This window comes from Podarcis tiliguerta, assembly GCF_965153285.1.
Source record: "Podarcis tiliguerta genome assembly, chromosome: 7".
Classification (NCBI taxonomy): Eukaryota; Metazoa; Chordata; class Lepidosauria; order Squamata; family Lacertidae; genus Podarcis; species Podarcis tiliguerta.
In genome coordinates this window covers 9,528,230-9,553,165 of record NC_139540.1, presented here as the reverse complement: position 1 = coordinate 9,553,165, position 24,936 = coordinate 9,528,230, and the positions used below count along the sequence as shown (strand labels likewise).

The window sequence follows — 24,936 nt, the reverse complement described above, 5'->3', positions numbered from 1 at the left end:
TATTTTCAGCAGCATTGACAAAACATCTCCTTCAGAAGTCTTTCGCGATTTTTCTTTTTGAGGAGGTGGAACAAAAAGAGGACAGTTCAAAGAAAGAACTTGCAGCAGCGGTGTATTGGTAGTTACAAAAGTCATCCGCAAAGCACAAAAGGCTAGGATCAGGTGGAGGAAATGGCAGCAAATCCAAGAGATCAAACAGGAAAAGGCTATAGCAGAAACGCAAGAAGGAAAGAGTCATCATAAACGGAAGTTCTACATACGTAGGAATGGAAATTTGAAATTTCTAAACTTCTAAAGCTTGAGGTGCCAGGTACTCAAAAGGGTGCTGAGTAGGTCTTCCTGCTTTTGAAGCCTTGCATGCCTTTACTACATGCACAGAAGGCTTATGGAAAGAAAGGCATGGAAAGATAGAATCATAGAAATGTAGAGTTGGAAGGGACTACAAGGGCCATCTAGCCCAACCCCATGCAATGCAGGAATATTTTGCTCAACATGGGACTCAAACCCACGACTCTGAGATTAAGAGTTTCATGCTCTGCCAAGAGCTACCCCACAAAGTTACTCAGAAGAATGCCCCACTGACTTACCCGGGATTTACTCCCAGGTAACCATGTGTAGGACAGCATCTTAAATGGAATCTTGACTATTCGCCTGTGCAAGAACTCGTTTTAGTAGTGATGTACTATCTAGGAGTCCACATAATTTTGAGAACAACCCCCAGTGTGGCAACTCAGAAGTTAGGCACTGGGTTAGAACAAAAGGTTTAGATCATTGTTATACATGACGACCCACATCAACTTCAATGGCAAAGGCTAGCTAAAGCTTTTTCAAAATGCAAGGACATGAAGCATGGAACTCCTGAGTAAGCAAATGCATTGTTTTATACATTCTGGATGCCCCATGATCATATTATAAAACAGATGCGTTCTACGCTAAAAATCCAGTACTGCTAGTTTTTGCTTTTCCTTTCCAATGTATTTCTTATCAATAAAAAAAAAATCAGGTGGAGTGCGAGCAATTTTTTATTCTGCAAATGTGGCCAATAGGGCATAGGACCACTGGTCTAGGAAAAGTGGAAATGAGCTTCTTTTCTTTCTTCCCCTTTTGAACTTGTGGGGCATTGCAGAAGAACTATGTCAACCAACATTTGATGATCTCCTTCTACCGGTCAACAATAGAAAGTGTCCTTTCATACTGCATCACGGTGTGGTACGCTGGTTTGACATCATCTGATAGGAAGTGCCTACAGAGGGTGGTGAACACAGCACAAGATATTATGGGCTGTCCTGTGAATCCACTGGATGAAATAGCGGAAGAACGTTGCCTCAGGAGAGTGAGGAAAATTCTCAGGGATAATTCACACCCTGGCCGGCACATTCTTGATCTCCTGCCCTCAGGCAGAAGATATAGAAGCATGATTAGTCGCACCAACAGGGTAAAGAACAGCTTCTGTCTGTGGGATGCTGAATGAAAAGATAACAGGGCAACTGACTTTTGGGTTTGGTGGGTGGGTGTCAGTAAACAAGGGGAATTAAGACTAAGAGAGCTAAGTGGGGGTGTTTGCGTAATCTCACTGTATACGAGTTGTAAAAGTAAAGGGACCCCTGACTATTAGGTCCAGTCGTGGCCAACTCTGGGGTTGCGGCGCTCATCTCGCTTTATTGGCCTAGGGAGCCGGCATACAGCTTCCGGGTCATGTGGCCAGCATGACTAAGCCGCTTCTGGCAGAGCAGCGCATGGAAATGCCGTTTACCTTCCTGCCAGAGCGGTACCTACCGTATTTTTCGCCCTATAGGACGCACTTTTTCCCCTCCAAAAATGAAGGGGAAATCTGGGTGCGTCCTATGGGGCGAATGCAGGCTTCGCGGACCTCTCCGCAAACAGCAGGAGCGCTCCCGCTGCTGGCGGAGAGGTGCCTGCATGCTGAAGCCTCCGCGCGCTGAGCTCAGCGCGCCCAGGCTTCGCGGACCTCTCCGCTAGCAGCGGGAGCGCTCCCGCTGCTGGCGGAGAGGTGCCTGCATGCGGAAGCCTGCGCGCGCTGAGCTCAGCGCGCCCAGGCTTCGCGGACCTCTCCGCTAGCAGCGGGAGCGCTCCCGCTGCTGGCGGAGACGTGCCTGCATGCCGAAGCCTGCGCGGGCTGAGCTCAGCGCGCCCAGGCTTCGCGGACCTCTCCGCTAGCAGCGGGAACGCTCCCGCTGCTGGCGGAGAGGTGCCTGAATGCGGAAGCCTGCGCGCGCTGAGCTCAGCGCGCCCAGGCTTCGCGGACCTCTCCGCTAGCAGCGGGAGCGCTCCCGCTGCTGGCCGAGAGGTGCCTGCATGCCGAAGCCTGCGCGCGCTGAGCTCAGCGCGTCCAGGCTTCGCGGACCTCTCCGCTAGCAGCGGGAGCCAGCACTGGGCTCCCACGGCTTGCAGAGAGCTGCCTGTTTGGGGGCTGGGGTCGGGGGAAGCTCGGGCTTCCCCAACCCCGCGCCTGGGGGGGAAATAATTTTTTTCCTTTATTTCCCACCAAAAAAACTAGGTGCGCCTTATGGGACGGTGCGTCCTATAGGGCGAAAAATACGGTATTTATCTACTTGCACTTTGATGTGCTTTCAAACTGCTAGGTTGGCAGGAGCAGGGACAGCACAACGGGAGCTCACCCCATCGCGGGGATTCGAACCACCGACCTTCTGATCAGCAAGTCCTAGGCTCTGTGGTTTAACCCACAGCGCCACCCGTGTCCCTCAAAGTAGAGTTGTACAAGTGACAATAAAGTATTTCAATTCAATTAAAAGCAGGATTGGCAGCTTTGGTTGAGGTTTTCGATGGGACAGTTTGGGACAGATAAAAAGCAACGCTTCCTTCCCTCGGTGCCAGTTAAGCTTCTCTGTTCCATTGACGAGGTTTCCCGTTCCAAAGCCTCGGCGGCTGGATAGCTCAATAGGTGGAGCACGAGACTCTGAAACCCCAAGGGTCGTGGGTTCGAGACCCGCGTTTGGGCGAAATATAGGTGGGCGCAGCTGGAAGGGCGTGGCGCTTCCACCGTGAGAGAAGGAGATCGGGCAGCTTCGCTCTCCTCGAGTCCTTAAGAAAAAATCGCTTTCTCCGCCCTGAGGAACACAGCTAACCAGGCGCGTTTGCGCACCGAGATGACGAGCAGGCGCGCGCGCGCAAGCGCACAAGCAGACTTCCGGTCCCGACGCGGCCGACGCCATGTCCGCCCACCACTGAACCGGAAGTGCCGGTGACGACGACGCCCGCTCGGGACCCTCGCGCCACGTCCCGTCAGGCCCCGCGCGGGGGCGGAATCCCTCCGCCGACGCGATTTCCATATATTAAAAAAGGCCCCCCTCGGCGCCCGCACTCACCTGCCGACGGAGCTTCCATGGCCGGATATGAGGAGGGTGGGGGTGGTGGTAATAAAAACCGTAGAATTAAAAAAGAGAGGAAGAACTAGCACTTTCGTCCCCTCAGGAGAAGCGCCGCCGCCGCCGCCATACCCTGCTCTCAAATTCGAGGAGCGCTAACGTTTTGTTAAAAATAAATAAATACGTATCTATAGACGGGAGCGCATTATTAAGCTGCTGTTATTATTAAAACGGCGGCGTGCAGGCCGCGGCGGGGAAAAGGTTATGGCGAATCTGCCGCGTCCGACATGGCGGCTTCCTTCGTCTTCCTCGAGTGACGTAGCGAGAGGGAGGTGGGCGGCGGGGGGGTGAGACGCTCCCCCGTTGGGCAGGTCCGGGCACGCGCCCGGGCGGGCCTGAGCGGCCGTTGGACGGCGCGCGAGAGCTCCCGCTCCTCTGATTGGCCGGCCCCAGCTCTCCCACCCTGCTTAGGGCGCATGCGTCGCTCCTGGTCTGCGAGCTTTTTATTAGAGTCCTGGCTGCAGCAGTAGACATCACCCTAGGAAAATATGTACTTTTTAATTTATATTACGTTACGCAGGTTCATATTCAGGGTTGTGTCGCTGATTGGTTAATCTAGAATGTTGCTCCTCTCCCACCTTTAACCGGGCAGTTTCATTTTATTTTCAATTATTATTGCTGGTTCGATATATGTGGCCTGATCTAAGCTGAACAGAAGAATTGCTACCATAGAAATATATATTACGTACATCTGTCCGTCTTGCTGTACCAGATCTAAATCTCTTGCTGCCGTTCGTTAGTCTGCATGCTGCCACAGCCAGCTGTTTACTCACTCTAATTTTTATTAAATTTTCTGTTTTACAATTTAAAATACTCGTTGAAACAACCTTAAAATATCAGTGGCTTCTCTTTCCATGGTTCATTTTGCATATCATACATCCCTGCGTATTTTACAAAAATAAACCATTCTGTATTCCATCCATCAAAACTTATCCCCCCCCCCCCAAATGTCTCAGCAAATGAAACGGATTTGTAAAAATGTTACATGGAAAAAATACGAGAGATATTACACATAATTCTGTAAAACAAGAAAATCTTTAATAAAATAAAATAAATAAAAAAATTACACTGTGGAATTTATCTTGATGCTGACGTTTTCAGGTGTACACAATTTCCCCCTATATTCAATAAACGTTTTCCAATCTTCTCTAAACATATGTTCTTGTTCTCTTATTCTGTATGTTTAGTCTGCAACTAAAGAAGAATGGCAATTTATGACAGAATATGCACAGCTTGCAGATTTATCATATAGAATAAGGGCAGCTGATTTCTCTTAAGAGGGAGCATGAAAGGGAGTAACATCTCCCTAAAGCCATCACTGGCATCCTTTTCTGGCTCAATTCAAAGTACTGGTTACATACTCTTAAAAGCCCTTAACTCTGGGCCAGGTTACCTGTTCTCAGAGCCACCTCAGGTCATTCATAAAGCACCAAGGATGTGGCCTTTTCTAAGATGTCACATCTCTAGAACGCTCTTCTGTCAACAACAGCTTGCTTTTTATGTGTCTTTTAACAGAAATTGAAGGCGTTCCTTATTTTGTCAGGCTTTTAATAGGCAACACCTAGTTTCATTTCTGTGCTAACATCTTTTTACTGAAGAAGTGTGCATGCACACAAAAGCTTATACCAAGAACAAACTTTGTTGGTCTCTAAGGTGCTACTGGATAATTTTTTTATATATTTCGACTGCGTCAGACCAACACGGCTACCTACCTGAATCTTTTTACTGTTAGGTTTTCCCCCCTAAGTGTTAACTATATGGCATGTTCTTTGTTATTGCTTTTAGAAACGGTTTGCTAGACTTTCAGAGGTTACATAACGTGGTTTTATGAGTATGTTGTGCACCACCCTCTGGGCACTTTTAGCAGAAGAGCAGGCTGTAAGAATGGCTGCTGTGACACACCTGCAATATCTAAAAACAGAATATACTCCTTGCTCAAGGGGCAAACACATCATTAATAGCCAGCCATTTTTTATTTCACTATGATTCTACCCACCCCCTCAAGGGGTAAAGAACGGGGTTTTCCAATGTTATACACGGGGTGGGGAATCCATTCTCCAGCGTTTCTAAATTAGTATGACATCAGAGTCTTTGTGGCTCTCCCAGCATAGGTCAGGAGATTATGCTCCCAGGAGAGCAAAAAAAATTAGCGGTACTTGTATATTGGATTAATCAAGTGACAGTTCTGCTTGGCTGGAATCTTATTTATGCCCCATAAGAGGGGAAATAGGCTTGATTTCTGAGCAACGGGGTATAGTGAAAATTTTTCCTCATATTATGGTAGGGATTTCCCTGTAGCTTGCAGGGGAAATAGCCCTGTGTACAGCTTAGCAAATAACACTTCCAAATACAATAGCCTTGGCTCATTTTAATGTCTTGCATTAAAGCAGCCATCAGGGACTACGTGTATTAGAGGACACACTTTTGAAAGCAGTGGGAAGCATGCTTAGAATCATGCTGCAACACCTCGGCTTCCAGTCAGTCAATTCTCTGCAAACCAGCTTACAAGCAAAATCTGTGTTGCCTCGACAAAGTAAAAATAAGAGTATCAAACATCTTCAGAAGAGGTCAAGACGTTTTGAAAACTGAAGGCAAAATCCACATGACATCGCCTAGTGTTTAAGACATTCTTCCCTGTTAAGCAGTACTCAAAGTTCGTCATTTTAAGCATCTTCTTCACTACACTGCAGTACTACTGACCCTTTATATTCTATTAAGAACTGCTCCTCTGCAAAATGCAGGAGGAACGTTTTCAAGTTAGAATGCACTCGTGCTCAGGTTGGACATGCAAAAAAATCTGGAGAGAAATGGCAGATAATCTGGTTGGAGGCAAAGCAGAAACTCCCTTCTTCGATTAGAGCAGCATTTTGTTAATCATGTTCCAAAAGGAACGAAAATCTCCTGCTATTAGAAGTTTAGCAATAATAGCAGAACAGGACTCAATTTATATATAATGCAATAAAACTGCCGCCCCCACATACAAGCAAATGATCTTAAGAGTAAGATGAGAGGAAAACGAAAAGGAAAGATCAGCTGGGATGAGAAAGAGTGAACAGATTTATCTTAATGAGGTACTTGAGTGTAAAAACAGATGGATGTCAAGAGAAATGAATAGCTGCGTCTCCTGCCGTAAGCAGAATAAGGTCCTAATAAAAAGGCAGACATGGTGTTGTGTAGAAGAAATATGCACTGGAATTAAATATGTCAGGAATGCCATCTCCATCTGCCTTCCACGCTTCCTGAGCAAGAGTCCCACTCCTATTTCTGTTTGTTTTAAGGGATTTTGGGATATTTTCTAGGAATTTGGTCAATTTCCTATCTTCTTGGCAGACAGTAACCTTTATTTTCTCATGTAACCTTAAACGAGCAGTAGCTGAAATCAGTGTGCTAGGCTTTACTCCAGCATACTGACACTGGGTAGTGAAACTTGCTTCTAGGTAAACATGCTCAATCTTGCATTATAGGTCCCATTAATAGCTGTGTTTTCTTCCATTGGTTTGAATGGGGTTACTTACAACTAACATTCTGTTTTGTTTTAAAAAGAAATGAGCGATTTTGAGGAAGTACTGTACCACATTTCAGGAGAGGAAGTGTGATGCTTCCTCAAAAGCACGGGCCCTAATAAATCTGGGCCTGAAGAATCAGCCGGAGAAAAGTACAATGTGCCAAAATATATATAGTATGCACAACTTACAAGACAGTTGTGACTGTATGAACATTGCACACGAGAGCGAAACGTGTGCTATACATTCCACATTTCCCAGAGTGAAGAACCATTCCAATCGGCTTAGGTTGCAATACACGGATTAGGTGTAACTCAAAAGCCACAGAGAGGTTGGGGGAAATCAACTAAGACATTTCCCCTGTCTCTCTCCAGACAGATATCATCATACCAGGTGACCGAAGTAGTTTCTATGCCAAAACCAGGCCGAAACCCCAACTGAAATGGACCTAGAAAATCATTTTCCTCCAAGAGCACCCGGATCTGGTCCACGACTACCCGCTCAAGAAACTTGCCCAAGGGGATATTGGTAGCTGGCTGGTAATTACTTAGATATTCCAAATCCAGTGAGGGTTTCTCTTTTTGTTTTGTTTTAAATTTTATTTACTGATACTTATTTTACAGCTGCCTTCTTCAAGCAGACAGGGACCATCCCTTCTCACAGGGAGGCATTAATCTCCTACCTGGCCCAGCCAGCTGCTCCTTCCTCGCTAGTTTTTATCAGCCAAGATGTGCAAGGATTCAGAGTGCAAGTGATCACCTTGACCCATCCAAGCACCTGATCCACGTCCTTGAGCCTTACTAACTGAAACTCATCCAACACAACAGAACTAGACAGCATTCTGGGCACCTCTCAAGATTCGTCTGCTGAAACCGGAGTCAAGGTCCTGGCAGATGCAGGCAATTTTATCCTTAAAATGCTTTGCAAACAAGTCACAACAAGCTACCATTGGTAGAAAACTAGGAGAATTAAGAAACTCAGGATTTTAGTCTAACTGTGACTGGGGAGTAATGCGCCTACCCAGAAGGAAATAGTAGCAACAAATACTGTTATTGGTTTTTTAAAAAAATATGTTTTATTGAAAAAAATTCCAGAAGTAACAAAAATACATTCAGTGTTGCTGTTTTTAAATCGTACAATTCTACAAACAAATCAATTACAGCCAGTTTGAGACATTTTTTGTTGTAGACAATGTAACTCAGGTTTAATTTTATGTACTCCACCCAATATAAACATCGACACCTGGGCTCACTATCTTGTGAGGTAGATTAGGCTAAGCTAGTGGCCCAAGAAAGTTATTCTAGGGAGATTAACACCACCATCAGTTGTTTTCATATATTTAAGTACAAGAGAAGGCTCAAAAATAAACCAGTTTGCTTTTTGCAGAGCAGAATGCCACATGGGTATTCATGCATGCCCTTTTTCAGCTTCAGACCCTGCTAAACCATGCCAAATTCTCAGTACAACAAAACCAGCTTATAACTTGAATGTAAATAAGTGACCTACCAGTCTAAAATTTTACATCCAGAATATTTATTTATACATGTGATAGCTAGGCATTGTCCAGCAGAGAAACAAACTTCTAATATTCTCAAGTCTGTAATAAACAGGCAGTGCTTAAAGCCTTAAGGAGGTATATATCACTCTTATTTAGTTATCTTGGATCAGTCCAGGATCAATATAGCAGTCAATGAGGAAGTGGACTGAATTCAGCCACATAGGCGTTTAGCATCTCTGTGGGACTGGACAGCTCCTTGCATAAAGAATCCCCAAGAACAGTTTAAATAGGGTGGATCAGGGGCGCCCACCAACTCCCCGTTACAGGCAAGATGAAAGCTGGAAGGTTGGCGGGGTGGGAGAACAAAATCCAGGTGAGTGAGCAGCAACCCACCTGGCACAACTCAAGCAGCACTAGAGGCTAAAGATCTTGGGCCTTCGGTGTCAGACAGGATAAATATTGGGGTTCACAAATAGAATTGCATCCAGAGGGGCCCAGCTTTATTAATAATATTTTACAAAATGGGGTTATGCCTCTTCAAAACCATCTCCTTCTCATGACTGAGCTATACAATTCTGTCCCCATAACCACCTTGGGTCTCAGCCACAAAATGCCTATAGATTGTGCTCTCTGCCAGCCCGTACACCACTAGGAATCTGCTTGAAGTAGCAGAAATTAATTACTAATTTGATTTCTGTCCTGCTCTTCTTCCTCAAGAAGCTTAGGGTGGCAACGTTTTAATAAACGTGGGAATCCCACTTTTTTTTAAAAAAGCACCCTGCTTGGCAGCCCATAGTCAGCAGTTTTCATCCTCCCACCCGCCCCCCCATATATACACACATAAAGGTAAAGGGACCCCTGTCCATTAGGTCCAGTCACGGACGACTCTGGAGTTGCGGCGGTCATCTCGGTTTATTGGCCGAGGGAGCCAGTGTACAGCTTCCGGGTCATGTGGCCAGCATGACTAAGCCACTTCTGGCAAACCAGAGCAGCACACAGAAACACCGTTTACCTTCCCGCCGGAGTGGTACCTATTTATCTACTTGCACTTTGACGTGCTTTCGAACTGCTAGGTTGGCAGGAACAGGGACCGAGCAACGGGAGCTCACCCCATCGCGGAGATTCGAACCGCCGGCCTTCTGATTGGCAAGGCCTAGGCTCTGTGGTTTAACCCACAGCACCACCCGCGTCATATGCACACATTCACACAGTTAAAGGCAAAAACATTTCTACGGGCTTGTCATCTTATTTTGCATCTACTATCAGAGCTAATTATGTGTCACTACTTTTGCACTTGCTGCTGCACCAGGGTTCCGAAGCCTGGAAAACGCTGCCTCAGTCAAGCTGGCAAGGTCACCCAATGGCACCTTCTAGCCCTTGACAGCCAGAACAGACAGAAGCGTTGACTGTCTGGCATACTCTTCTGAGAAATGAGGTTTCTCTTTAATACAGCTGACAAGACTTAATAAGGCTGTGCATCAATGCACCACTGCTTAAGGGAGAACAACTTCTCCTTGCTTACTGCAACCTGTTGACACTTTCTGCCCCTCCTCCTATGCCGTCTGAAGCTATGTGTCAAAGGTGGCAAAACTTGTTCTGCCGGATGACAAACCTTCTGGGGAAATCACAGTTTACAGCTGCAAGGCTGTTTAAATCACATTGCTTGCTCCTGTATTTTACAAGAACCTCAGAATATAAAAGGGACCTTCATGCCACTGACTCCTTCAGACTAAAAGGCTTGCCAGCTTCAACGAGGAGCGACTTAAGGTCATAAATATATTCAGTACACCCTCTGCAAATGCTGCTGGCTTTGTGAAACTTAATGGTAGAAAACCCGAGTTCAGACAAAAACACACGAAGGGCAGGGCAAATCTTTTCAACCTGGCCACTGAATGAAGACTCACTGTGTTAAGTGAGTCTTCAACACTGCTATCACTACCATGGCAGGCCAAATAATATAGTTAGCGTGTTGTGACAACAATGCAGGCAGAGTATCTATAATTCCAGAACTCATCTAATGAAGCCAAGTCTCTGTTTAGCACAAGAAATAGCTTCTTCTCACAGCACACAATTAAAATGTGGAATTAGCTCCCGCAAGAGCTAATGATGACCACTTGGATGGCTTTGGAAAATCAGATGAATTCATGGAGGATGAGGCTATGCTAGCCATTATGGCTATACTCCACCTCCAGTGAGCCTTGTGATTTGCAGCAACTGGTATTCAAAGAGGAAAGAGCATTGTTGCTCTCAGGTTCCGCTTGTGGACTTCCCACCGGCATCTAGTTGGCCACTGTGAGAACAGGATTTTGGACTAGGTGGGCCTTTTGGCCTCATCCTGCACAGCTTTCCTTAGGCGCTTCTGATCTCTCCCAAGTAAATGAGCCAGTTTAATGCACCTGCATCCGGTTAGTTTAAAAGTTACATAAGGTGGCCTTAATTTTTATTACAACAGGAGCTATTGGACAGTTACTGTGGTATTCGAGGTGCGGTGTTAGCATGACCCCAATGAGAGGCAATGGGGTGTGGTATTTCCAGTAAGACCATAACCTGGATAAATGAAAGGCACCCACCTATCCAGCCTGCCTGCAGGTGAACAGAAAAATCAGCTTCAGGTTATGTCAACAGACAAGCTCAGGTTTCAGGGTTTAGGCCTCATTTTGAAACACAAGATAAGAGTACAAGCCAGAAATCAACTGTGATCTTATGCCAGCTATAATCAACTGTCAGAGGGAGGTTTTCCTGTTGTGGCTACCATGGAAAGCTAGTTACATATAAGAGAGGAAATAGTATACCTTTCTTGGGAGGAACTAATTTCTAAAATACGTATTTTTTACAAAAGATATTCACATGCATAATGATCTTAACACTGCACTGTTTCAAAACTCATTTCTTCTGCAATTTCTCCCTGGATGAGTATAGATCTGATAATTAAATCTCTCCACTCCATCCTCTTCAGAAGCCAATTTTATCCTCTTCCCCAGACTTGTAATGCCCATGGATCTTCAACCATAAGCCTCACATTGTGTTCTGCTGAGGTTACTGGCAAAGACATGTACACACAGGCCATCTCCCTAGTTTGCACAAAATCTTTCACTTCTCTGAAGTCAATAAGGGCACTTTGCATATATTCACAAAGAGACTGGGCTGATATTTTGAGTTGTCCCTGGGGTTAATGGGATAAGCAGAAGGAACACAGGCGAGATAATGCAGAGCTAGCAGCAGGATCACCAAGCCCCCAGTATGAATGGCCATGTTGTCTTTTAAGTTCATTATCTTTACTTCTTTTTAAGTACTATTAGAATGCTTAACTGGCATTACAAACTGGTAAGGAAGACAGTAGTTACTAAAAATTTATACCACCAGGGCAGGTCAAAGTCAAGACCTGCCTGGAAACAGCCTTTCTCTAGAATGAGAAATTAAGTTCGATGCAGTGCAGCAGTCCTGTGAAGATCACAAATGCACAAACACGGTCAATGAGAACAATGTGCATGCTCCACAACTTCTGAGATGGAAATCACCAGCAACCATCTACAACTCAACCTCAGCGTTCAGCTAACCAGTGCTGACTGCAGTCTATTTCAGCACAAATGGTTTGTAGATTTCAGGTAGAAACTTACATTTTAATAAAGAGATTCCACACTACTTAAGATGCTTTTAAAATGAGCTATTTGTCACTTGCAATACAGCATCATAGTGGCAAGCAACACTTCAATTATATTAGCTAACCAAAGTGTCCGTTTGGACTTGTTTTAGTTCCTGCTTGAGCATTACCTACAATATGGACTATTTTTTCCATCTTTGGAGAGAATAGACAGGCACACCAAGGACATGAACCAGAACTATATCAAGGTCACATTGAAAATCCACAGATATGGCATTCCACATACATTGACCATTGTGTTTAAGACCAACCTCCACTTTGCCTTTGTCAGACTGCATGCATCCCTCCTTATAGTAGAGTATTTGGAATTGGTTTACAGCAGATGAAAGGGAAATTTTGAAAATAGGCCTTCAGCGTAGATCTTGAAGCAAACCACTGGCACAAAAGGTTGCTAGGGCAAATACACACACAGTATTACACAAAACCGAAGACAAACTATTTTATGGATTACCACTTCCCAAGATAATTGGAGGTTGCATTTATTCAAATGAGGTGGGAATAAGCACAGTTGACGGTTGCCCTCTCCCGCAGTCCATCCGGTTTCATGGCTTGATTATTCGGGAAGGCAGATTTTCCAAATCAGTTGAAGTAAACACCCACCTCTCAGCCGTTCCATCTGTTAGAGCTGAGTGTAGGATGTTTACATGAACTAAGAATCAGGGATAACAATGTGAACACAACACTGATGCACTTCAAAGGAGTCCATACCTCAATATTTCAAGATACCAGGTACACTGAATGCAATGGAGACAATTAACATTACTTTCCAGCCTTAAATCCCCCTTGCTCAAGCCAGAACTTTCGTTTTAAGGGAGTTAAAATCTCAACTACAACACATTGCTTTTGAACATGTCTGTATAGTTGTTGTTAATGGCATGTTAAGTTTTTATTATTCAAAGAACAAGCAAAAAATTAAAAATAAGGGAATAAAAACCACAAGAGGCAATAAAAGCAAGCAGACAGTGGTCACACTATTCCATCATGATGCAAATAATATATCTTATTGACATTCCCCTAAGATCTCCCAGAAATTTGAATTTAAAGCACAGCTGAGGTGAAAATTAAAAGATTAATTGCTTGCACATTGCAGCAGGGATCCAAATAGCTACTTGAGATGCATCCAAGAGTTTGAGTAATCTCAGTAGGACTTTACTTTCATATCTCTAAACAGAGCATTCCTCTGCCATAATACAAATTGCTTTTAAAAAGTCCCCTAAATTTTGCTTGCCATTTGAGTCAGTGATCCTATGTTCATAAGAGCAAGTTTCAAAGCCCCTTAGACACAGAACCGTTTGCATACTTCATAGGATCCCAACCAGCTTATGACAGAAGGGTTATCACAAAGGCATTGTAAATAAAAAAAATTGTCCAGTAGCACCTCAGAGACCAACCAAGTTAGTTCTGGGTATAAGCTTTCGTGTGCATGCACACTTCTTCAGATACCATCAGATACCACTTCTTCAGATACATATCTGAAGAAGTGTGCATGAACACAAAAGCTTATACCCAGAACAAACTTAGTTGGTCTCTAAGGTGCTACTGGACAATTTTTATTTTATATTTTTATTTCGACTGCTTCAGACCAACACGGCTACCTACCTGAATCTACAAAGGCATTGTGTTTGCTTTCATGTGTGTACACAAACACCTTGAAGTAAGCTAAACTCATTGGTGGGTGAGGAGCTTGGTATATTGGTTTCGCCATGAATTTCTGCATAGTTAATAGATTCGGGTAGGTAGCCGTGTTGGTCTGATGCAGTCGAAATAAATTGAAAAATAAAAAAATTGTCCAGTAGCACCTTAGAGACCAACTAAGTTTGTTCTGGGTAGAAGTATGCATGCACACGAAAGCTTATACCCAGAACAAACTTAGTTGGTCTCTAAGGTGCTACTGGACAATTTTTTATTTTTTTAAAATTTCAACTGCATAATGTTCATATTTCAGGTTGATAAGGAATACCCCATCTAAAAAATGATCAGCAGTTGTTTTGTCTTCTTTTTTAAAAGCTTCCTCCAGTCACACATGGCTCATTTCACTTGCTTCAGTCATCTGGATTTTCCTTTTAGGCCTGCCCTGGGAACAATGGCCCTTAGAGCCTTACTGAGAAACTATCCGAATGAACCATGTTTTTGTTTGGGATTTGTGGAGCCTGCATCAGCGTAGGAGGCTGGGGAGAGTGACCTTGAGCAACCTTCCACGAAAGCTAACTGTATTAGAAACCTGTTTCTTCATATATGTCAAAAAAAGTATTATCTAGCCCAGGGTTCCCAAATCTTGGGTCTCCAGTTGTTTTTGGACTACAACTCCCATCATCCTTAACCACTGGTCCTGCTAGCTAGGGATGATGGGAGTTGTATTCCAAAAACAGCTGGAGACTCAAGTTTGGGAAAACCTGACCTAGCCCATTAACTGGTTATTATACAAATAAGGTGTGTAAATGCCACTTGACTGGGCAGATAATCTTTTCTACATATACTACCATGCCTTCCTCCAGCAGAGACATCCCATCTATGCAGTGGAACAGAGAAGGAGCCTGTGTGTTTCAGCAAGCTTAGTGCATCATGTTCCTGCAGCCCCCACCCCACTGAGACAACAGGTGTGTCAACGGCTCGTGGTTGTACGTAGCACAAGCGCAGTGTCTGATTTTGCAGACTCACAACAGCTCCAGTTTTAGAATTGCAGCCATTATTAACACCAGTACTCAATTGGCTCAGGTGACACTCCAATTCACAAAGGAGGTTTCGAAATGATCTGAGCCAGAGAGCAAATGGAATGGCAAGATTAACACTCTAGTGCTGCCACGAGGGAGGTGAAAATAAAGAAAAAACAAAACAGGATAACAATATGGCCACTTCAGCTGGTAAGAGCATATGTGAGAGTAAATAAATCCACTTCAATTGGTTTGCCAAGAATGAAACATATTTTTAGAACTGTTCTAAGAAGAGTATCTGAAAGGTAAGCATCATATTGATATTTAGACATCTGAAAGCGAGAACACTGAAGAATTCTTGTTTGTAGCAATAAAGTATACCCTCTCCCTACCATCACAACTTACAATCATGTCTAAATGCTTATTGTGAATACCCGGTAAGAAACAATCAACTATTTTAAAAACTGCTGATTGACACTCGAGAGGCTTTACTTCTGACAAACAAGAACAAAGCATTTTTCTTGGTTATAATATCCTAGTTGTTGGCCTGCTATACATAGTGGAGGAGTAAATATAAATGATGTAATCTAAAAAGGAGCCCGTAATGGCAGAAAGCCGCAGTCTGTCCTTTCAGTGCATTTTTGGCATTCAGGTGGGGAATAGCCTGCTCAAGCACATACACATGGATGTCACATATGACATCACAAGGATGTTGTGAAAAACAGGGTGCTTCCCGAGCATCCTGCATTTCTTGTCCCTTGCATTCCTGCCTTTTTAGACGGTTAACGTCAGATTTTATTACTCAGTTCCAAGCTTAACTTCCAGAGGCTTCACAAACATTACGCAAACAGAAGGATAACAAATATTCTAAGAGGCTTCTGATAGGATGCAGGGCAGTATATACCGGCAAATGATTAAAATGGATAATAAGGTAAAGGTAAAGGACCCCTGACCTTTAGGTCCAGTCGCGGACGACTCTGGTCATGGCGCTCATCTCGCTTTATTGGCTGAGGGAGCCAGCGTACAGCTTCCGGGTCATGTGGCCAGCATGACTAAGCCGCTTCTGGCAAACGAGAGCAGCGCACGGAAACACTGTTTACCTTCCCACCGGAGCAGTACCTACCGTATTTTTCGCCCTATAGGACGCACCGGCCCATAGGACGCACCTAGATTTTGAGGGGGGGGGAATAAAGGGGGGGATTTTTTTTTTTTCCCAGGCGCGGGGCTGGGGCGGGGGAAGCCCGAGCTTCCCCCGACCCCAGCTCCCAGAACAGGAAGCTCTCCGCAAGCCCAAGCTTCCCCCTCCCCCAGCCCCCAGAACAGGACCCAGAGCCATACCGAAGCTGCTCGAGCTTCCCCCTCCCCCAGCCTCCAAACCAGGTCGGGAGACAGCGGGATGGCGCTCTGCGCCTCCCCACTGTCCCCCAAGTTTGCGGGGCTGGCGACAGGGAGGAGCAGGCTTCTCCCCCCCGCCAGCCTTCTAACCAAGTCGGGGGACAGCGGGAAAGGCACACTGCGCCTCCCCGCTGTCCCCCGAGTTTGCGGGGCTGGCGATGGGGAGGATCAGGCTTCTTCCCCCCCCCCCCGCCAGCCTTCTAACAAAGTCGGGGGACAGCGGGATAGCGGCGTTCCGCCTCCCCACTGTCCCCCAGCTTGTGAGTCTGGCGGTGGGTCTCTCCTGAAGCCTGGAGAGCGAGAGGGGTCGGTGCGCACCAACCCCTCTTGCTCTCCAGGCTTCAGCGAAAGCCTGTATTCGCCCCATAGGATGCACACACATTTCCCCTTCATTTTTGGAGGGGGAAAAGTACGTCCTATAGGGCGAAAAATACGGTATTTATCTACTTGCACTTTGACGTGCTTTCAAACTGCTAGGTTGGCAGGAGCAGGGACCGAACAACGGGAGCTCACCCCTTCGCGGGGATTCAAACCGCCAACCTTCTGATCGACAAGCTCTAGGCTCTGTGGTTTAGACCACAGTGCCACCCGCGTCCCATTAAAATGGATAGATAAAATATTACTAAATAATATGTATACTGCACCCCTTTGTATACGTGTGTTTGTGCAAAAGGGCAGGTTCTAAGGCAGAGAATGCAGAGAAGGTTTAGGAAAAATGAGGGAGGGGGGAAATGGGCAAGAACGCATGCTTTGAATACAGAAGACCCCATGTTCAAATCCCTGGCATCTATTTAAAAAGTGTTAAGACAACCCCTCCATGCCTGTCAGCTTAAAATAATGTATCGTTATAATGGATCTTTTTCTTCCACCGTTGTTTATGAATAGCCGGTGGCAGCAAACATCTGACTGAAAGCTAAAGCTTACAGCTTCCAGTCGGGGATGTTTACAGCTACAGACTACTTACTGTGCATCTGGAGCAAGGAAGCCACCTTTGAAAAGAAAAAGAAAAGTTAATTTAAAAAAACATAACAAAACGCCACCACATTTCCGTATCTCCTTTGAACCATTTCATGGCACCAATTATGACAGCACTGCAATCCATCACCCTTGATAACACAGCTGCCATATGTTGAGAAAGCACAGCAGTTAAGCGCTCAGAGACTAACGTTTAAGTTATGCAGAAAGGATCTCACTCAAAATATTTATGTAAGCAAAAGTGGGATTTTGTTTTTTAAAAGAGGATTCGGCACCTCCAATACAGCTGACAAGCTTCTGTTGAAACGTTAGGAAACAGGTTTTAAAGCTTTCTCCAGTAGGAAGCAAGATGGGGCCAAAACCCCTGGCAGAATCTTGAATTCCAGCTCTCGCTGATTATCCTAAGATTCACCTCTATATAGGGAAGTCTGGGAGCGAATGAACAAGTAGGAACCGAGAAACAAGAAGGAAGCAAGGACCACTTGCAAAGCTGTGGGAGGGATTTTAACAGGTGTGAAGCTCCGCTCACCTAACAACCGTGTGGTTGCCAGCAGCTTCACCTGTCAAATTTGGCCCATGAGGCTGATCCTGATTAGGACTTGGCCCACAAACCCAAAAAGGTTCCCCATCCCTAAAATAAAACCATCATTAATTGTGCAAAAAAAAAAAATGCATCCCCCCCCCAGTCAAATCTTTCAGTTAAATTCCATGGACCATTGGAAAAAGCTCTTATTATTTCATAAAGCACAAGTGTTGGGAGGGACCCTGAGAGTTATCTAGTCCTTATTGGTGCCGGGGTACAGGGAGCTGGACCTCGCCGGGCTTCTGCACCAACTTGGAAAATGCCAGGCGGCTGCGTTCTTCCCCACAAGCGACCCTCGGGATGATTCATCACTCTTCTTTCCCAATGCGCTTCTGTGACATATATCCGAAGATAAAAAGGTAAAGGTACCCCTGCCCATACGGGCCAGTCTTGACAGACTCTAGGGTTGTGCGCCCATCTCACTCAAAGAGGCCAAGGGCCAGCGCTGTCCGAAGACACTTCCGGGTCACGTGGCCAGTGTGACATCGCTGCTCTGGCGAGCCAGAGCCGCACACGGAAACGCTGTTTACCTTCCCGCTAGTAAGTGGTCCCTATTTATCTACTTGCACCCGGGAGTGCTTTCGAGCTGCTAGGTTGGCAGGCGCTGGGACCGAACAACGGGAGCGCACCCCGCCACGGGGATTCGAACCGCCGACCTTTTGATCGGCAAGCCCTAGGCGCTGAGGCTTTAACCCACAGCGCCACCCACGTCCCTATATCCGAAGATATCCACACCTCCAATACCTAGCTTCTGCTTGGACTCTGCTTATGTATTGCGTGCATATATCCGAAGATATATACACGCAATACATAAGCAGAGTCCAAGCAGAAGCTAGGTATTGGAGGTGTGGATTTCTAAGCTACTTCATTATGTACAAAACAGAACAAAAGAAATCATAGCTCCCCTCTCCTTCATCTCTGAGACAGCAGAAAAGCAAAAGTGCAACATAACGGAAAAGTGTAACTGAACTTCCCTTTTCGTGACTCCAACAGTATGGAATGTCAACACAGACATGAGATGAAAACAATCACACATCCTGCAATGGGAGGAATGAAATCCCAACAGTCCTATCCCTTGTAATGCAGGATTCTCAACTAGATCATGGATGAGAGATGGCCACCTAAACTCTGCTTTTAAAACCTTCAATGAAGGACAGTCTATCACATCTCAAGGGAGATGGTTCTACAACTGAACAGCTCTTACTGTCAGAAACTTCTTTCTGGTGTTTAGTCGGAATCTCCTTTATTCTAACTTGAACCCATTGGTTCAGGTACTAGTCTCCAGAGCAGCAGCTTGCTCCATCTTCCATGTGGCAGTCCTTGAGATATTCAATGGGTATCGTATCTCCTCTCGGTCTCCTCTTTAACTATGCAATCAGCTGATCCAAGACTAAACCAGAGATGAGAAACCCATGGCCCTCTAGATGTCATCCAACAATTCCTCCCATCATCCCTGACCACTGGAAATGCTGGTGGTAGGTAGCAGTCCAGCAACATCTGAAGGCCACAGGCTTCTCATCTCCAGGCTAAACAACCCAACCCATGTGCTCTCAGATACAAACACTCCACATTCCTTAAATCAAACAAAGGTCCTGAATTTTTCAATAAAAAAATAACAACTCTGGATACTGGAAATGGAAAATTTATTCTGATCACAAAAAGTGACACAATCCATTCATCAATGCTCCCCCACCAAATTCGAGGTGACACTTCAGAGGGAGGGAAGGATCAGAAGGGGATCATCAGCATCTTGGCTCACAGTCACTGGCAGTAGTATGATCAAAGGCGCTAGCAAGAGGCATCCAGCTGAACAGGTGTCAGGCAGGCAAATGAACCTTGCAAAAGACCAGGTGGGAACCAGCTGTTAATGCTGCATGCCGTATTTCAATAAGCATTCCGTCATTTGTTATTAGATTAGTTTGGCATGTTTGATTTAAATGACAGTCCTATAACTTGTATCCTTTTTAAAATTATCATTGCTAAACCTGTCAGGTAGAAGGTTCCTGTTAAATAATAGGAAATGACAACAGCAGTTCATTAAAAAAAATACTCAAGTTTACAGAGGAACCATCCAAGGGTTATTGAGTTGGGGGTAGGGGGTGAGAGAAAAGGTAAGGTGCTCAGGGAAAATTCGGGTCAACTCTTTAGGCTGTACTCAACAACCCTTGGATATACGTTATAGGACTGCCATTTAAATCAAACAAGCCAAACTAACCCCAAAATCACTGGGCCATTTCTTCAACAGTGCAAAAAACTGAGATAGTACAAGTTATCCACAAGGAGACACCTACATAAAGAAACCCGGCAGTTAAGCATTTTCTAGGTGAGTGAACACATCTGCATGAACAGCAGGCTCGCAAAGAAACACAGATGTGTACATTAAAAAAAATTGAATGAGGAGACCAGAAGCAAATCATTTGCCATGTCTTCATATTTATAGATCGCTGGTGGTACACAAGTAGTTCTTGGTCAAGGTTAGACTGAGGAAACTACATGCAGTCTATTAAACTGACCTTTTATTTTATATATTCTTAGGACCAAGTGTAAAAAAAACAACCCAGTAATTATTTCCAAGAACACACTCTGCCAGTAATTCCACAACTAGAAATCTGGAAAGAAATGCGGTATTTCACGGAGAGGTAAGCACATGGTATTTGACTAATTTGGCTGCTCTTAAAACTTTCTATGAGAAGCCACTATTAGAACTTTCTCCTTTCAAACAAAGAAAGAATTTGCAGCAAACAGTAGATCATGCAAGAAGCAGTTGCCATCACATCTTGCAATCCTTTTTCATCATTAGGCCTGCCATCCTTGCACTCTTACACAAGAGGTAAATCCCACTATACCTAAGAGGACTTACTTCTGAGATATTTTTATTGTTAACACAGTCATCTTGTCTCAGCTGCACTCAACAACATGTGGAAAAGCAAGCTTATGTGTGTGTGTGTGTGTGTGTAAAATTGGGAGTCAGGTGTGTAAATTTCATTAAAGGTCTCCCAAGCACCCCAGCGTCAACAATTCAAGTGCCTGGAGGCGGTTGGAGGTTGGATGGCGGCTAACAGATTGAGGTTAGCCTGACAAGACAGAAGTACTGTTTTTGGGGGACAGGAGGCGGGCAGGTGTGGAGGATTCCCTGGTCCTGAATGGGGTAACTGTGCCCCTGAAGGACCAGGTACGCAGCCTGGGAGTCATTTTGAACTCGCACTTCTCCATGGAGGCACAGGTCAAATCTGTGTCCAGGGCAGCTGTTTACTAGCTCCATCTGGTACACAGGCTGAGACCCTATCTTCCTGTGGACTGCCTCGCCAGAGTGGTGCATGCTCTGGTTATCTCCCGCTTGGACTACTGCAATGCGCTCTACGTGGGGCAACCTTTGAAGGTGACCCGGAAACTACAACTAATCCAGAACGCGGCAGCTAGACTGGTGACTGGGAGCAGCCGCCGAGACCACATAACAGCGGTCTTGAAAGACCTACATTGGCTCCCAGTACGTTTCCGAGCACAATTCAAAGTGTTGGTGCTGACCTTTAAAGCCCTAAACGGCCTTGGTCCAATGTATCTGAAGGAGCGTCTCCACCCCCATCGTTCTGCCCAGACACTGAGGTCCAGCTCCAAGGGCCTTCTGGCGGTTCCCTCACTGCGAGAAGCGAAGTTACAGGGAACCAGGCAGAGGGCCTTCTTGGTAGTGGTGCCCTCCCTGTGGAACGCCCTCCCACCAGATGTCAAAGAGAAAAACAACTACTAGACTTTTAGAAGACATCTGAAGGCAGTCCTGTTTAGGGAAGCTTTTAATGTTTGATGTATTACAGTATTTTAATATTTTTGAGGGAAGCCGCCCAGAGTGGCTGGGGAAGCCCAACCAGATGGGCGGGGTATAAATAATAAATTGTTGTTGTTGTTGTTGTTACTCAAAAGCATTTTTTCTTTGGTTTCCTTTTTATTTTTCCTAACAGGTAACTCAAGAAGCAGCTCTACTCATGGAACAGACTTCTGTGGGCACAACAGATTATCCTCCCCTGTGCTGGGAGACCCTCCGATCAGATTTTGGAAGCACACAGACAAAGAAGAAGAAACAGAAGTCCCAGGGTGTAAGCAAGTCTTAGCTCAGGCAGCTCTCTGGAAAGAGGCCCCCGGCTGCAATCCTGTGCACACTTTCTTTAGAGAAAGTCCCAGTGAACTTAGTGGCCCTTCCTTTGCGGTAAGCAGATATATTATTACACATTCTTCTTCCCATGTTATCTGTGGTAAACCATGTGTAAACTAATTAAATCTTTAGATAAAGTGTACATTAAAAAAGTAGGGAAAGTTCCTGCACTAACAGATTACAAACTGAAAATCTGGATAAAAATATTACACCCATTCATTAAATAGCTTTTTAAAATAACTTTTTGAAACTGACCTTTTGCCACCAAAAGCAGATGCAGCAGACAATCACAGAGGTGTGATGGGGCCCCTTATTTTTGAGAGTGAAAATATGTAATTTCAAAGACTTAATTATTTTTAATTACATAGTAGGCGATAATGTGGCGTTCCAGAAATTAGATTTCTGCAAGAAAAATATGAGACTATTTTGAGAACAGTTTGGGGCAACAAAATCTAAATGCAGAATGCAAGAGTAAAATGAAATAGAAGTTACAGCTACCTATTCAAAAAGCAAAGACTCCTTCTCACATTAACTTCAGTGGTTGGACTGGATGACACTCTAGTGTCCCTTACAACTCTAAAAGGTAAAGGTACCCCTGCCCATACGGGCCAGTCTTGACAGACTCTAGGGTTGTGCGCCCATCTCACTCAAGAGGCCAGGGCCCAGCGCTGTCCGGAGACACTTCCGGGTCACGTGGCCAGCGTGACATCGCTGCTCTGGTGAGCCAGAGCCGCACACGGAAACGCCGTTTACCTTCCCGCTAGTAAGCAGTCCCTATTTATCTACTTGCACCCGGGAGTGCTTTCGAACTGCTAGGTTGGCAGGCGCTGGGACCGAGCAACGGGAGCGCACCCCGCCGCGGGGATTCGAACCGCCGACCTTTCGATCGGCAAGCCCTAGGCGCTGAGGCTTTTACCCACAGCGCCACCATTCTGTAATTCTCTGACTACAGTTTCTTCTTCCCAGTCTGAGAATAGTGGCAGATACACCAGGTTCAATCAAAGCAAGGGGTTATGGAGGCTGGTCTGTTTGAAGGGGGCGCACCGCACTGCCATTTTTTGGCCAGGACTGCCCACACATTCCTTTTCAAAGAGGAAATAAGTCCAAGATACTGGTAGATCTCCCAACAGTAAACTAACACTCCACTGTTGTTGTTCTTATACAAATCTTACAACAGCAGGAACACTTGGAACAGCAGAGCAGGTGCAAGCCTGCCATTGTGATGAACGCCTAATTTAGAAAAGAAAAAGTTAAGATACACTTGGGAGCAATTTTATGCTGGCTCCTTGCAAGTAGTCTTGCTCCTGAATGGGGTTTGGATCTGCTATAATTTTATGTCAGCTTAATTTACGCCAGCTTCTTTTGTATAGGATTACTCCCTTGAATGTATGAAATGGTTTAACCTTAGTGTGTATCTTTTGAAAACTGCAAATAATAGCTACTGCCTCCTCCACCCGAGACTTCAGTAGGTGATGACGTGAAGTTTGATCCATTCCACCCAGCACGGTTTCAGCAAAAATTGCTCTTCCGGAACTGCTATTTTAATCAGAAAGCAACATTCCTTCCCAATGCAAATAAGCACTTGTCTATCAACCATATTTATTGGGACAGGACACGGAATAAACTTTGCTTCATCATCTGCTACAGTTCTTTCAGGGGCCACGGGCTGTTATTTGCGGTTTTTAAAAGATACACCTGTCATTGAGAAGTGTTTTTAATGTCACATATAGCTTGGGACTTTATAAACATTGACGAGCGCTCACAAAGCCAGAAGCCAAAACACTTATCCTATGTTCCAGCATTTCTGATTTCCCGATAACAACTTCAGGCGTGTGGGTTATTATCTGAAGCATTTAAATCTGAATCAACAGCTGCTAAGAGTGATTCAGAAAGCACTTCTGCTCTTTTGTATTTGATGGTAACATTTGAGAGAGGGGAAACAACCCCCTTCTTTAGACATTTCTTGGCCCAACTGCTACGTAGAACTTTCATTTATACAGGCACGTTTCGTATTTCAAGTATGCAGACAATCTTTAACAGAAGTACAAAAACAAAGTTATTTGGCAATTTGAAGACTGAATTTCCTCTCATCAATGACCAAAGCAAGTTTTAGGACCTCTCTTATTAAGGACTTGGCTTTCAAAGGATGCAAGTTTCCTAAACGGTGCTACTGAACACTCAGAGTGAAAAGCTGCTTTATTCATAGGAGCACCCGGTTTGATGTTTATATAAACGATACAAAATCTTAGTAGCATTTTCCCCTACTGGTTTCCAGTTGCAACTACTTGTTTCAGATGAGTGTCCCCTTCCATGGCATCATAAAGTGATGTACAGAGTTTGTAGAAGAATATCAAGGTCCAACAAGGCAGCGACAAAGGCAGCCTGAAGGCAGAGGAGAAACCCACCTTTTGAGATGTGTGAAGATAAACAAAAGGAGGGTGAGTTGGTTTGGGATGGTTAAGGATGGTTGAAGCAGTGCTGAAGGAAGAAAAGACCAGGAAGGCCACAGAAAATAAAAGAAAATCAACTAAGTAGCATATCCCGCTAAGAGAAGAAAAGCAATTGTGGAAATAAAAGTGAGACCTGGTGTCAGCTACAATAAAATGAATAAAAGAGCACTCTGTTATTTGGGGAAAAAATGCTATGGGAACTGGCCACAACACAGGATGACATTTGAGACACAAGGTTTTGGACCACAGAGTGGTCTGAGTAATTGTATCTCTGTTTGAGATTTACAGATTTTCTTGGGAGATAAGTCAATGTGAATAAGCAATAGATGCCCAACGTTATTAGGATTCCTATAATAAAATAGTTTAACAACTGCATAACAAGAATGCCACTCTCTATCTGAGAAATCACCAACAGGCAACCCACCTGCCAAATCTGGTCCCGAAGGCAATTTCAACATAGCCACTGGAAGTCTTACCAAATTTTAATCAATTTAAAATGATAGAATTGTAGAGTTGGAAAGGATCCAATGGTCTTCTAGCTGCACCAACTTACACAATTTCAATCACAAAGAGAAGAAAAACAATGTCAAGTTATAACTAAAGGAACGAATATCCCTTTGGGGTACAATTTCTAAACTTTTATACACTTGCACATTTGATAACATCAGG

The 24,936-nt window shown here is 44.7% G+C and overlaps 2 protein-coding genes across 19 annotated transcripts in view; both read right to left on the bottom strand.

The window, feature by feature from the left end:
- Positions 1 to 3,707, bottom strand: part of ZFAT (zinc finger and AT-hook domain containing) — a 223,785-nt gene extending 220,078 nt beyond the window's left edge. For 2 of the 3 annotated variants that reach the window (XM_083450413.1, XM_083450414.1), the window contains exon 1: positions 3,348 to 3,707. In XM_083450413.1, the coding sequence (XP_083306539.1) occupies positions 3,348 to 3,366 (19 nt within the window). In that variant the 5' untranslated portion in view covers positions 3,367 to 3,707. The remainder of the gene's footprint in view (positions 1 to 3,347) is intronic. The other variant, XR_014513739.1, reaches the window with a different exon arrangement.
- Positions 3,708 to 7,966: 4,259 nt separating this feature from the next.
- Positions 7,967 to 24,936, bottom strand: part of LOC310682230 (uncharacterized protein) — a 31,255-nt gene continuing 14,285 nt past the window's right edge. For 8 of the 16 annotated variants that reach the window (XR_014513773.1, XR_014513774.1, XR_014513776.1 and 5 more), the window contains one exon: positions 19,302 to 19,508. Coding sequence is in view for 2 of the 16 variants with exons in the window: in XM_083450772.1 (XP_083306898.1) it covers positions 12,612 to 12,718; positions 17,080 to 17,104 (132 nt within the window). In the remaining 14 variants the exon portion in view is untranslated. Of the gene's footprint in view, positions 12,719 to 17,079; positions 17,105 to 19,301; positions 19,509 to 22,279; positions 22,385 to 22,733; positions 24,296 to 24,936 lie in introns of those variants that run through there. The other 8 variants (XR_014513772.1, XR_014513777.1, XR_014513779.1 and 5 more) reach the window with 3 other exon arrangements.